The sequence below is a fragment of the Bos indicus genome, chromosome 23 (genome assembly GCF_029378745.1).
Source record: "Bos indicus isolate NIAB-ARS_2022 breed Sahiwal x Tharparkar chromosome 23, NIAB-ARS_B.indTharparkar_mat_pri_1.0, whole genome shotgun sequence".
NCBI lineage: Eukaryota > Metazoa > Chordata > Mammalia > Artiodactyla > Bovidae > Bos > Bos indicus.
Window position 1 is genome coordinate 18,565,065 of NC_091782.1, and position 14,795 is coordinate 18,579,859.

The window sequence follows — 14,795 nt, forward strand, 5'->3', positions numbered from 1 at the left end:
AAAATAATCAAAAAGATTCTGTTTTGAAGAAAGAATCTAACAAATGTTCACTAAAGCTTTGTTAACAAATCTAGAAATTTTCCAAAATAAATTCTAAGAAGCTGTCACACCAGCTAAATCCTCTAAGCGGCAAACCAAACAGAAACTCCCCTTTCTGTTGGAATTAAAACATCAAGTTGGTACAAATGTAAAATGGTATGACTGCTGAAGAAAATGGTCTGGCAATTCTCCAAAACATTAAACATGGAATTACCATATGATCTGGTAATTCCCTTCCTAGGTATATACCCTAGAAAACCAAAAATATACGTTAACTTAAAAACTTGTACACAATTGTTACAACATGATTCTTAAAGCCAAGAAGTGAAAACAACTCAAGTATCTATCAGCCTATCAACGGATCAATAAAATGTGGTATATTCATATAATGAAATATTATTGGCAATAAAAGAAATGATAAACATTACATGATCAAAGTACTGATAAACATTACAGTATAGATTAACTGTTAATATATTACACTAAGAGAAAGACAGCAGTTATCAAGACAATACACTGTATGATTCCATTTATATCAGATGCTCAGAATAGGTTAAATAAAGAAAAATAAATGGGTGGTTTTCCAGATGGATACAAGGGTCGGGAGATGACTGCTAATGGTTACAGGGTTTCGTGAGATCAAAAAACATCTTAATATGGACTGTGGCTGTAAAACTGAAAATACACAAAAAAACCTCCACTGCATTGTATACTATAAATGGGTGAACTGTATGATTAATGAATGATCTCAGAAAAGTTGTTACTGAAAAAAGATGGGGAGAGGAAGTGTGGAACCAACCTATAGAAAACCTAGAACAGAATTAGGAATTGTGAGCTTTCCTTCTCTCTTTTAGAAAAAAAGACCTACAAAGTAACATGGTATTTAATTCTAATATATTTAAAAAATCAAAGTGCCTTACATATGGTTACCATCTCTAAACATCAATGTCCAAAGAAAGTGTGCATGTGCGTATTTTAAGAGAGAACACCAAGCCTGGAATGAGTGCAATCCCAGCGCCCTCTGCCAATGTGTAACTGGAGATTAAACAGACTGCTGTCCACACTTGGGGAGGGGGCACTTCCCAGGTGGCTAAGTGGTAAAGAATCCACCTGCCAAGCAGGAGACATGGGTTCGATCCCTGGGTTGGGAAGATGCCCTGGAGAAGGAAATGGCAACCCACTCCAGTATTCTTGCCTGGGAATCCCATGGACAGAGGAGCCTGGCGGGCTATAGTCCACGTGGTCGCAAAAGAGTCAGACACACGACCTGGTGACTAAACAACAATGACAACAACATCCAGACTCGGGGCTCTATAACATAGAACCCCGGCTCATGCACCATGACTCAATGCTAGATGCCATGCTGAGACTGCTGGGAAAAATTTCAGGACAGTTCACTCACAGTTGAAGAAAGCATTGAAGTCCTCATCGCTATCAAAATCAAATCGAGAGTATTCACAGCTAGGGCTGTCAGTTTTAGAAGGAAAGCCCATCTGGAAACAGAAAGATAATTGGGGGAGGGAATGAAAATGGACCCACTGAAAGAGTTTTCAATTTTAGGAGCTCAGAGATCTTTCATTTAAGAAGAGCTAAGGGTTTACATGAGTTCAGGGTTTTATGATAAATAACTGCTTCTGGTCTACACCAAGTCCACAATTTGTTCCCAGTTGGAATAGTCCTGGGAGTTGCAGAAAGAGAACATTTTTATTTGATACTCTCTTTCAAGTTTCTTATGGAAAATTAAATTCTGAAATCAGTTTAAGGTCTTAGAGTATAAAAACGTCTCAAAATAAAGTGCGAATACAGCAAACAATAAGTAGAATTGAGACTATTTGTCTTCTTAGATGTTGAACCCTGGGAATAAGCATGGGACTCTGTGTTTCATTCAAAAAGTACCAAAGACCACGACGGCAGAGATCTGGAACACAGTGCACTACCTGAATCCCTTGAGGAAATAAGAGACTCCTCGAAGGGGTCCCATTCTCTGATGTTATAAATCAAGAATAAGTATCTGTCAGTTGCCAAGAGCCTCGAGGAGACCTCCGCGTGTTCATAAGCAACTCTCGACTGAGGAAGTGAGCAATCTGCTTCCACTCTCCCTTTCTTCTCATTCACGTTCCTGACTCTCATTTGGCCTTCAGAGAGTCAGATATTCACTTCCTTTGGACATCGCCCTGACTCCACCCTCCATTCTGCTTTTAGCTTCTGAAAAGCAGTGACCACATTTTATGGTCACCGTCACTGCTCTCATCCTACCACTTCTTTTTCCCAGCACTCGGCTCAACACTTGGCACCTAAGTGCTCGCAAATATCAAAGAGTAGACACAGTAGTGAGTAGACATAGTAACGAGTTTTCTTTTTAAGGAATCAAAGACTAATATGCCTAAGGAAAGGATCTCAGTGACCAACACAGGGCTGTCAGTGGTGCCATCTAAGTCTTAAGATGTGTATTCACCTACATTCCACTTTAGGGTCCCACTGCATACCTTGACCAAGTTAGTCATAGAAGCACGCAGATATTTTGGTATTATTGCTAATAGTAAAGGGTCTCGGGATAGGATCTCATGTCGAAAGAGGGCTCCCCAAGTCATCTGAGTTGAAGAGCGCAAAAACTAAAGGAAAAAAAGAAAAACAGTCGGTTTAAGGATTTAAGTTTTATATAACCAAGACTATTACTTAGCTCAGCAATTATCCACTGTATTTTTCCATGGAAATTAAGTTCTGTAATACTTTGACAGAAACTGTCCATACTGGAGTACGTCAGCAATGACTGGTCATTACGGACCATACAGTAAAAGTAAGACAGGCTGTGGGTCACGTGCAATACCCAGAGAATGAGCTGAACTCTACCACTTTTACGCAAGAAAGCAGACACCTCAGGATGATACTACAAGGAAAATCTTGGATTGGATGAAATTAATTTTGTAATAACACAGTTAATCAAACTTTTTTATTTAAAGTATGCTTAATAGCAAATTACCTGAGAAACACCTCACATCTGATTGAGCATTATCAGAATGGTATTACCTGAAGGGGTAATTGCTGATCTAGACTGCAAAAGCTAACTTGGGAAGAAGATGCAGCAATTCTCTTAATGAAATCCCACTAAAGTAATTCCCCAGGATCTTAAGAGTCACATTTTATATGTGAGCTGCTAATTATTTCAGGTCATAGCACTTGATTTTAATTGACTAAAATTTTGATTAGTTATTGCCATAAAGTTTACCTGACTTGGATGAGTTGTGAAAGCAAGAAAAGATTCCAGGTATTTTCCAAAGTTTGCTGGTATTTCTACATCAGAATCCACACCCTGTAGGACAAAAAGGCCGCTATATTAATAATGCTGATGGGGAGGTCAAGGTGGAGAGTGGAGTAAGACAACTTATATCCTCAAAACTTTCAGTTTTGAAAGGACTTTATTATACTTCCTTGTGGCCTAAGGAAGACATCATTTCAAGGGCAAAACCCCAGAAAAGCTGCTCAATCATCATTAAAGTCTATTGGTTCAGTGGTTAAGAATCCACCTGCCAGTGCAGGGGACACAGGTTCGATCCCTGGTCCAAGAAGATTCTATATGCCTCAGGGCAACTAAACCCGTGCACCACAACTACTGAGCCCACTCGCCTAGAGCCTGTGCTCTGCAACAAGAGAAACCACCGCAATGAAGAGTAGCCCGCTCACCACTACTAGAGAAGACCCTTGCACAGCAATGAAGACCCAGCACAGCCACAAGTAAATGAATAAAAATTAAAAAAAAAAAAAAAAGAATATTCATTTCAGAAATCACTTATTTCTTCAGACCTGGTCTAGTCACATATCTGTGACTCAACCTATTAAATAATCCCTCGATGGTACACATCTTATGCCTGAAACTTCTATCCCCTCAAGCCATTCAAGCCACCAAAAAAGGCACTGATATCAAGTACAAAAGTCTGTACCAACATTCGATCTTTGAACATGTAAGGGAGTTATTTTCAGGTCAATCAGACTAAAGATTTTTTTAAAATGATTCAATAATATATCCTTTAATTTGGGAAAAGGGTTCTTTATTTGAATCCATGTTTCATGATCTAATAGGACTTTTTAAAGGGTAAGGCAACAGGTAGACTCAAATTTTACAAGTACCAAAATGAAGAGAAGCAACACTGATTTTATGGAATAACAGATGTGAACATTTACTATAGATATTAATAACTGACATTAAATAAATCTCTATCATTCAAATTCAACTAAGATAATTTAATCTACAGAATTATAAGAAATAATCTGTAGGACAATGTTCCCTCAGGCTAAAGTCAAGGACACGTGTTACCCCTTACACAAATACAACTTTCTAAATCCTGTCCTCAGATGGCCTTGAAACGCTCCAGAAAGTGCTCACCAACAATGCACACAGCTGATTGCCCAGGGCACGCAGCACCTGACAGAGTCTCTTCAGGAAGACATAGTGTTTTTCGACTAAGCCTCCTCCATCAGCGGTCCTGTGAGATGAGAGGACAGTGAGATCAGCAGCACATCAAGAGCACCACAGATATTCCCCTGGAATGGACTGTATATGGTCTGTGCTCCAGTATTCAAATTTCAGGTGATTGTTACTCTTGAAAAAAAACAAAAAATCAACCCCCAGACCTCCAACCAAATGCTGAAAGATCGATGAGGAAGAGGGTTCAATGCAATCTCATCCTTTAAGAGGCACCCTAATTTGGGGTATTATATGGTACTGGGGTATTTTGGAATAGTAATGTAAACTCTAAGCATGACTCCACAAAACAATGCATATAAGAAACTGCATGAAAAGACAGCAATACCTAGGAAGGACTCGGATCCCTAGGGAAGCATGTAGTAACTTCTTAAACCACTGACAAAATCAAAAGGACTATACTCAAGAGAATGAGGGACTTCCCTGGTGCTACAGTAGATGGGAATCCACCTGCCAAGGCGGGGGACAAAGGTTCAATCCCTGGTCTGGAAGATTCCATACGGTACAAAGCAACAAGAGAACCACTGAGATGAGAAGCCTGTGTGTTGCGATGAAGAGTAGCCCCTGCTTGCCACAACCAGAGAAAGCCCACACACAGCAATGAAGGTCCAAGTACGGCCAAGGACAAATACACAATAAATAATTATTACAGAGACAGAATGAAAAGATTAGTGATAGGCTGGGCGAAAATATTTACAAAAGACACATTCGATAAAGACTATTATACAATATACACAAGAACTCTTAAAACCCAATAAAAAAACTCTGATTAAAAAATGGGCCAACAGACACCTGATCAAAGAAGATACTCAGATTAGAAATAAACATATGAAAAGAAGCTCCCCATCAAACTGCTATCAGGGAATTGCAAATTCAAAAATGAGATAGCACTACACACCTATCAGAATGGCCAAAATTTGTAACTCTGAGAACACCAAATGCTGGGGAGGATAAAGAGCAACAGGAACTCTTATTCATTGCTGGTGGGAATGCAAAATAGTTCAGGCACTTTGGAAGACAGTTTGACAGTTTCTTATAAAACTAAACATACTCTTACCATATGATTCGGTAATCACACTCCTTGGTAACTACCCAAAGGAGTTGAAAACATCTCTATACAAAAATCTACATATAGATATTCACAGAAGCCTTATTCCTGATTGCAAAAACTTGGAAGCAACCAAGATGCTCTTTAGTAGGAGAATGGATAAACTTTGGTACATCCACACAATAGAATATTATTCAGTGGTAAAAAGGAATGAGCTGACAAGTCATCAAAGACATGGAGGAACTCTAAATACATGATCCTGAGTGAAAAAAACAACTTGCAAAGGCAGCACACAAGGAAATCAACCCCGAATATTCATTGGACGGCCTGATGCTGAAGCTGAAACTCCAATACTTTGGCCACCTGATGCAAAGAGCCAACTCATGAGAAAAGATCCTGATGCTGGGAAAGACTGAAGGCAGGAGGAAAAGGGGATGACAGAGGGTGAGATGGTTGGATGGCATCACCAACTCGATGGATATGAGTTTGAGAAAGATCTAGGAGTTGGTGAAGGACAGGGAAGCCTGGTGTGCTGCAGTCTATGGGGTTGCAAAGAGTTGGATATGACTCGGTGACTGAACAACAATACAACATCCTAGAAAAGGCAAAATTATGGAGAAAGTAAAAAGGTCAGTGGTTGCCAGGGATTGGGGTGGGAGAGGAAAGAACGGGCAGAGCATAGAAGATTTTAAGGGCACTATAATGATAACGCTGAAGCCCACAGCATGTACCCATAAAAGGTAGAACACAATATGTGTAACATGCTGTATAACACACTGTGTGTCATTGTAAGTTCCTCATCCGTTGTAACATCTGTCAGATCATAGAAAAAATAAGAGAGTTCCAGAAAACACCTACTCCTGCTTTATTGACTACGCCAGAGACTTTGACTGTGTGGATCACAACAAACTGTGGAAAAATCTGAAAGAGATGGGAATACCACCTTACCTACCTCCTGAGAAACCTGTACGTAGGTCAAGAAGCAACAGTTAGAACCGGACATGGAACAAACAGACTGGTTCCAAATTGGGAAAGGAGTATGTCAAGGCTGTATATTGTCACCCTGCTTATTTAACTCATATGCAGAGTACATCAAGTGAAATGTTGGGCTGGATGAAGCACAAGCTGGAGTCAAGACTGACGGGAAAAATATCAATAACCTCAGAAATGCAGATGACACCACCCTTCTGGCAGAAAGCAAAGAGACACTAAAGAGCCTCTTGATGAAGGTGAAAGAGGAGTGAAAAAGCTGGCTTAAAACTCAACATTCAAAAAATGAAGATCATGGCATCCGGTCCCATCACTTCATGGTAAATAGATGGGGAAACAATGGAAACAGTGAGAGACTTTATTTTCTTGGGCTCCAAAATCCCTGCAGATGGTGACTGCAGCCATGAAATTAAAAGATGCTTGCTCCTCAGAAGAAAAGCTTTGACAAACCTAGACAGCATATTAAAAAGCAGGACATTACTTTGCCGACAAATGTCCATGTAGTTCAAGCTATGGTTTTTCCAGTAGTTGTGTATAAGCTGAGCACCGAAGAATTGATGCTTTTGAACTGTGGTGTTGGAGAAGACTCTTGAGAGTCCCTTGGACTGCAAGGAGATCCAACCAGTCAATCCTATGGGAAATCAGTCCTGAATATTCATTAGAAGGACTGATGCTGAAGCTGAAACTCCAATACTCTGGCCACCTGATGTGAAGAACAGACTCATCTGAAAGACCCTGATGCTGGGAAAGATTGAGGGCAGGAGGAGAAAGGGAAGACAGAGGATGAGATGGTTGGACGGCATCATGACTCAATGGACATGAGTCTGAGCAAGCTCCAGGAGTTGGTGATGGACAGGGAGGCCTGGCGTGCTGCAGTCCATGGGGTCACAAAGAGTTGGACACGACTGAAAGACTGAACTCAACTGAAATTCATCAACTCTAACAAATGTATCACTGCTGTGGGGGGAGGTCTATAATGGAGAGGCTGTGCATGTGTGGGGGCAGGGAGCATATGGGAAATCTCTGTACCTTCCCCTGAATTTTTCTGTGAACCTTAAACTGCTCAAAAAACATAAAGTCTTTTTTTAAAAGACTGTATTAAAAACATTAACTTGGTGTCTCATTTCTCCAAGTCATTTAGTTCAGATGAATAATCACTTAGGTGCTATTTTAGAGTGCAAATAGCTCTTTAAATTAAAAAGAGAATTTTTATTTAGTGGCAAAACCTGACCTAAAATGATGTGGCACAATTCACACTCACAAGAATTAATCAGGACTGGTGTGGACAGCAGCCATGGAGGCAGTGCACTATAATGCAAAAAGCATGGGCCTCGGGGTAAGAAAGACCTAGGTAGGTGCTAGTGATGCTGAAAGGCAGTGTGGCACCTGGCTTCTGGTGCTGGCTCTGCAGTCTGACCACCTGGTTTGAATTACAGCTTTACTAACCAGTACCAGTGGCACTAATGGAGATGGGATACCTCAGTGGGAATGTCATAATCTTTAGGGAACTAAGAAATGGGACTTGGAAACAGTAACTAAAGTGGCTACCCAAAAGACACATTATTCATTTAATTAACAAGCCTCCTTAAAAACAGACCTGTAGTATCCACAGGAAAGAAAGCCATCATAAAATCTGTGTTAGAATGGACAGTGAGAGAGTTCAACTAATATATATGTGTCTCACATCTTTTCATTTGTCCTTGGCACCAAAAGTGAAGAGTATGGAAGAAAACTGGGTGTTGTGACAGTTTGAACTACTTATAATACACAGTTCTATCTGACTCTTGGGTAAGAAACACATATCAGGAAATGCTTTAATATTTTCCAGAGCAATTAGAAGAAAATAAGCACAAGCCATTATTTCAGGACCTAGAATGTGTTTACAGGTTGGTGGAATATGAGTGGGTGCTAAATCAACAGCCACAATTTATTTCCAGCAGAAGGTCTTCAAAAAGGCAAAACAGTCCCTTAAGGGTGCCTGATTTTTCTTCTAAAAACAGGGAATTCCTGGTGGTCCTGTGATTAAGAATCTGCCTTCCAACGCAGGGGACATGGGTTCCATTCCTGGTTGGAGAACTAAGATCGCACATGCCAACTAAGCCTGCATACCTGGACTAGAGAGCCCACATACATTGCAGCCAGAGAAGCCTGCACGCTGCAATGAAGATGCAGCATAGCCAACACACACACACACACACACACACACAGACACAGACACGGCAAAATAAACCATAAGAACTTCACACTGTCCTTAGAATAAAGCTCAAACTTAAAACAAAACCCAAAAAAACAGTTGATTGACTGCTAACAGTCAGATAGGAACTTTGGATATATCCAAATAAGATACAAAAATGACAAAGAAATTAGAAATCACATAGAAAAGTAGACACTCACTGTGCAGCGGAGAGTATATAATGCATGGCAACATCTCCAAATAAGACCATCAAGGGCTTCCGGTCTTCCAACTTGCCCTAGACCCAATTTTAGGGAAACACAGGTAATACAAACTATGTTACTAAAGACTTCTAAGTACTAACAACTTCTACGGCTATACTGACTTCCTAATTTTCACATAGCCCTGGGGCTAACTGAACACTGGAAAAAGGTCAACTCTTTAAATTGAAATCTGGATAAGACGTATTTTAAAATGTGTTGGTGCTCCAATTAAATAGATGAATAAAAATTAAATATGCTGGGTAATAATGATGATATGAAAACAAATTACATCTAAACATAACATTCTTCATGGAGAAAAGTCATGATCTCATTTGTTAGCTAAATCAGCTATAAAGTCAGTTAACTCACCTTCTACAATTCTTTGACATAACACTATGTGAGTTTTAACATGACATTTATACAGTTTTTCAAATGTGAAGCACCAAAACCCACAAATGTTTCAAGACCCATGTAGCCCTATACATCTCTGTATATCCTGCCAGTGGATTCCTAGAATACCGGCAAACTGTTGTGCAAAAGGCTTGAGTCAAGTAAAAGAAACAAAACACCTAACCCTTTAAACGCCTTTCACCACAGCATGGAGTGCAGCACACACAGGCATCCCTCGGAGGCTGAGGATCCAAGTCAGCCTGAAGTGGCAACTTACTTTCCTGCTGACCGCGATGAGAAGACACTCAGCTGCCCCCAGCTGAAGCTCCTGTTCGTTCAGGAGCAGGCACAGCACCTCCAGGAGTTTGCAGTTCTCAGCAGTAACGTGACTCATGGGCACCCAGTCAATGTAGCCTGCCAGAGTGTTCAGCGCCGCGACTCCTACTCGACAGTTTGCTTGGGCCTGCATGAAAAGAAGTAACTCTTAACCGTTAAGTCCTCACTAACAGGCAAGAAAGCTGTGGTTATACCCAACCTCCTTCTGTTTTCTAATTCTAAAAAGAAAACAATGGAAAAAAATTGCTCACACAACAGTTATTGATAGGCAACTCAAAGGTTTTTTCTGATACACAATCATTTCTCAGACAATGGTGCCTCAATGTCCGTCAGTAAGACCACACTGGCACGTGTGGTCCTTTTATGTCCTTCAAGAATCTCAGAGATTGTAATTTTAACCCCCTTTCACCAGAGCTAAGTGATCAAACAAACCAAGGCTGAAGGAATTCCCTGGTGGTCCAGTGGTTAGAACTCTGGAGTTCGATGCTGAGGGCATGGGCTTGATCCCTGGTAGGGGAGCTGAAGCTCCTACAAGCCGCACAGCATGGCCAAAAACAAAACAAAACAAGGCTGAGGTCACCCTCCACCAGGTGTATGCATCCCCGTGTGCTCCACAGAGAGCTCTTACCTTTGACTCCTGAGAATTATCTGTCTTCTGAAAGAAAAGAAGTATAAGGATCGCAATGTTTTTAATGAACAAAAGGCTGTGTAATAACTTCCCACCCCCATAATCTAGGCCCTCAAACAACGATTTTCAAATAGACTCAACTTTTAATTTTGGAACAGAAGACAACTTTACTAAGAACACATAACTGATATTCTCCAGAGGAGGACAGGTTATTTTAGTTTTAGTAATAAGACAGAAGGTTAATATTTAAAGAGCTTACATAAATTTATTAGAACATTAAGATCCAAAAAGACAGTTTCAAAGCGCAGTTTACAAAGAAATACAACTAACAAATGAACAATGGAAGCAGGCTTCATTGCTACTGATGAAAAGAAACAGTTAAAATTTAAGTATTAGCAATTTTTCCATACTAAAATAGACACAAATTATAACTGGCAAAGGTATACTGAAATGATATAATGTTAGTGGAAAAAAGCAAGAAGCAAAATTAAAATTAGTACAATTTATGACCATGTATATATGGACATAACTGTAGGAAACCACATATACAAAGAATATTAAATGCTAAATAGACCAAAATAATGTCTGTTCAGTAAATTAAACAATTTATAATTTTATAAGCAGGAGTAGCAACTCCTGAAGTACTTGAAAACTTACCACCATCAGCATCAGAAAAGATTTGTTTTATAATTCTTTTTTTCAACTTTCAAAAGGTATTTTTTCTAACAAAGAACAAGTATTAAGCCTTCACCAGCGGTGATCAAGGACGGGTGTTAATGGGACAGAGATGAGTAGTACAATTTCACCAGTAGTACCAGTAGTACCTTTCACCAGTATCTACTGATGCTGCCCAAGAAGGAAAAGGGATCCAGGCAGCAACAGCCCAGGCCAGCCTTGACCCTCTACTCCCACAAGCCTGCATTCCCATTCGGATCCTATTCTGCCCCTGGAACGAGTGCAGGGCCAGGGGACAGACAGGGAGAGTGAGCCCACACATCCCATCCTAGTTCACCATTCAGCCTACTGCCCAGGGCAGGGGAAAGGATGGAAGCAGAGAAGGAACTACGAGCCAATAAGAAGCTGCAGGTATGAGAAACGTCCCTGGGTATGCTCTGGTCCTGGGAGCCTGGTTTAACAGATGGACAAAACAGAAACTGAGGCTAACGAAAAACACCAGTGGATGTTTTTCTAACTTGTGTCACCCTGCTCTAGCATACTGGCTAGATGTCTAGGGCATCAAAGCATTCATAATTTGTTCATTTCTCTTAGGGATTAAATCTCCTAGGGGAAATAAAAATAATACCTCTTTCACCCTCAATACACATAGGTTTTTTCAATCAAAATACTTTTGATATTTTCTTTTGAAAAATCCTGGGGAGGTATTTTGGGGGAAAGAGTCCATTCTAGTAAAAAGGATGGGGCTTGAATTCCCCACAATCATTAATCAGGGGATCTTCAATAATTACTCTCTGAAAATTGGTTTCTTTATCCATAATATGGAGACAATAGTTTTCGACTCGGGGTTGTTTTTGAGGATTAAGTAACATGTAAAGCATGAAAAAGTATACAGCATAATATTAGATACTCATTGTGTCTCCCTACCCTGACAGCTAACAATACTTTGTCTTATCATTTGTGTTAGTATTCCAGAGCTCTCAAAATAAACTTTAGGAAGCTGCTGAAGGCAGAAAAAATAATGAATCTTAATGAATGCTATTTGTGTGAAATAAACATGTATGAGGAGTCTAGATTAGGGTTCTGAAACCTCAATCCTATTGACATTTTGGGTCAGATAATTCTTTATTATGGAAAACTGTTCTGGGCACTACAGGATCTTCAGCAGCATGCCTGGCCTCTACCCACTAGATGTCAGCAGCAGCCCCTAGGTGTGACAACCTGGATGGCAAAACTGCCCTCCCACTGAGAACCACTGTACTAAACTTTAAAAAATTTAGCTTCATTTTTACACTATCTCAGGAATTTTCTTACTAAAAAGGGAATTATTTTTTCTAGTATGTTCGGAACTCACTGACTTGAACCTCCTAGAAAATTAATTCCAGTTTTTCCTGTCATCTTTCTGTTTTGCTTATAAAATAGCCTTTTCTTTTACTGACCTGAACACCCTAATTCCTTGCTGCAGGATTAACTTCAAAACACACACAAACCCACTCATATCAGAAAACAGAACTTGATGAAAGGTGGGGGGTATAACCGGTATCCCTTACCACTTGTTGGTACTTGTTTACATTTTCTTGAAGTGTGTTAAGGAGAAAACTGAAGATTCTTTCCATGTTCTGGGTTAATGTTTGCTGGATATCCCTTCGTCTTTGAGGGGGTAGTGTCTGAAAGGTCACTACATCCTCTGCCAGCCGCAAAAGAATGAACATCACTAATTCAGTCTGCGTTTCCTACACCAACAGAAAGAAGGTAGTTAAATATGCTTTTTTTAAAATTGGGGTATGTATAGTTGATTTACAATATTGTGAAAACGTTTTGCATCATAAATATGACCCAAGGCTCTTTTCTGCTGACAGGACAGACAAACCAGAAAAACTCAGAAGAGCAAACAAAAACAAAACCCTGAATTGATACAGCTGTACTGCATACCCCTTGTTTGGAAAGAGTGTCCAATTCTACTAGCATGTCAGGCCAGTGCTGTGGCCACTCCCGCTTGATCATTTCTACTACAATTCGAGACAGAACATCTTTAATATGGTTCTCCTCTTCCAAAATGTTCAGTGTTCCCTGCAAAAGAATAAGTGACATCAAGAGGTTTGCAAGACTGAATTCAAAGGAAAAAACTGGGCTGTAAGAGTGTAGAAAACTTAGGAGCAGGCCTACTTTCAAACTAAACCAACCAACCTGTTCTCCATGTCTGAGTCACCTGTCCTGCATTCTCGCTGATCATTCTTCCCTCTTAAAGCTTAACAGAGGGTTGCATCAGCTAATAAAATGGCTGTCACATGGAGCAAGGAAGACATCACTGTTCTTTACAAACTGAAGAGACTTTCTTATTGTTTCATTTTGTATGAGGGCCAGAGTAGAAGAGTATGGAAATAAGGAATACATTGAAAGGCTGATAAAGTGAGAGATTCAGGAGCAACTGAATATTTTCCTAACAGTTCTAGGTTTAGAAGACACAGGAAGACCATTATTGGGACTCTCTTCTCAAGTCTGGTATCAAGTTTAATGGATTAAGATTTCTATCACATCTCCCCAGAACTAACAAAATATAAATTCTAGGTAGCTAAGTTAATAATTTTGAAGGGAGTTTTTTTTTTTCTATCAAAGACACTAGACTCTGGGGATGAAAAGGACATGAATTCCCCTTTTCATGTCCTTTGTTAAAAAGAACATAAAGGCTGTGGATTCTAAATGTGTTTGTACAGTTATAGTCGAACTCCCAAAATAAACTCATTTAGCCTATTTTTTTATTGCTAGTAACATAAAATAATTCAGTTTAAAATAAAAGGAAACAGCAAAGTGCAATCTAATCTATAACTGATTAATCTAAGACTTTTATTCATTTGTTAAAAATGTTTACTTATCTCTACCCTGTCTTCATAATTTAAAAAATAGAAGTCAACACATAAAGGATTAATTAAACCAAGTAAATGGGATGAACTGTGATTTCCAGTGATGCTGGTTCTTTTTAATTTGAAGGTAACATTTAATATTATATAAATATTTAATATTACGTAGAACCCGTGAATTGTTACACAAATGCTACACTGGAAAAGTCACACTTTGTCTAAACTACCTCGTAAACCCAAGTCTTCCAATCAACCATTCCTTACATTTGCGATCAGCTCCATGACACTGTTCTTCAGATAGACCTTCTCCAATCGAGACATGTTGTTCCATCGAAACCTGGCCACCAAAATGTATAAAGTCAACAGAGCAACATTAGAAGCCTTCTCTTCAGGAGAGATTAGCTTTGATTCCTATGTTAAAATTATGCTGGTGATTTTACTCAGAAATTCTACTGTGGATTTTGTATCCTTCAAAAAATGGACAGAAACAGTCCACATTTAATCAAAATGCTAAAAGCAAAAAGAGTTAAATATAGACAGTGACCCATTAATTAGAATTCAGGTAGGATCTGTGCACAGATGAGCTTTCCCCCTTGATTTTATTGACAGACCATAAGCAAATACGTCTCTGGGACAACTACAACAATGTAGTTGGTTTTCAGAAACTAGAATCTGATAGTACTGACTCCCTTTCTAGACTTGCTTTGTTCAGTCACTAAGTTGTGTCTGACTCTTTGCAACTCCATGGACTGCAGCACACCAGGTTTCCCTGTCCTTCATCTCCCGCAGTTTGCTCAAATTCACGCCCACTGAGTCAGTGATGCTATCTAACTATTTTAGGCTTAGAAGGTAATAACAACACAATTCCAGAAAAACTGTGACTAAATCTTAAAAGCTGATGGATTCTTCAGATAC

At 39.5% G+C, this 14,795-nt stretch overlaps 1 protein-coding gene across 2 annotated transcripts in view; it reads right to left on the reverse strand.

Annotated features, from left to right (window-relative positions):
* XPO5 (exportin 5) overlaps nucleotides 1–14,795 on the reverse strand; it is a 43,876-nt gene that overhangs the window by 26,822 nt on the left and 2,259 nt on the right. For both annotated transcript variants that reach the window (XM_070778032.1, XM_070778031.1), the window contains exons 3-12: nucleotides 14,145–14,217; nucleotides 12,955–13,092; nucleotides 12,573–12,755; nucleotides 10,348–10,374; nucleotides 9,661–9,846; nucleotides 8,952–9,028; nucleotides 4,421–4,520; nucleotides 3,266–3,349; nucleotides 2,526–2,651; nucleotides 1,442–1,532 (exon numbers count right to left, since the gene is read on the reverse strand). In XM_070778032.1, the coding sequence (XP_070634133.1) occupies nucleotides 1,442–1,532; nucleotides 2,526–2,651; nucleotides 3,266–3,349; nucleotides 4,421–4,520; nucleotides 8,952–9,028; nucleotides 9,661–9,846; nucleotides 10,348–10,374; nucleotides 12,573–12,755; nucleotides 12,955–13,092; nucleotides 14,145–14,217 (1,085 nt within the window). The remainder of the gene's footprint in view (nucleotides 1–1,441; nucleotides 1,533–2,525; nucleotides 2,652–3,265; nucleotides 3,350–4,420; nucleotides 4,521–8,951; nucleotides 9,029–9,660; nucleotides 9,847–10,347; nucleotides 10,375–12,572; nucleotides 12,756–12,954; nucleotides 13,093–14,144; nucleotides 14,218–14,795) is intronic.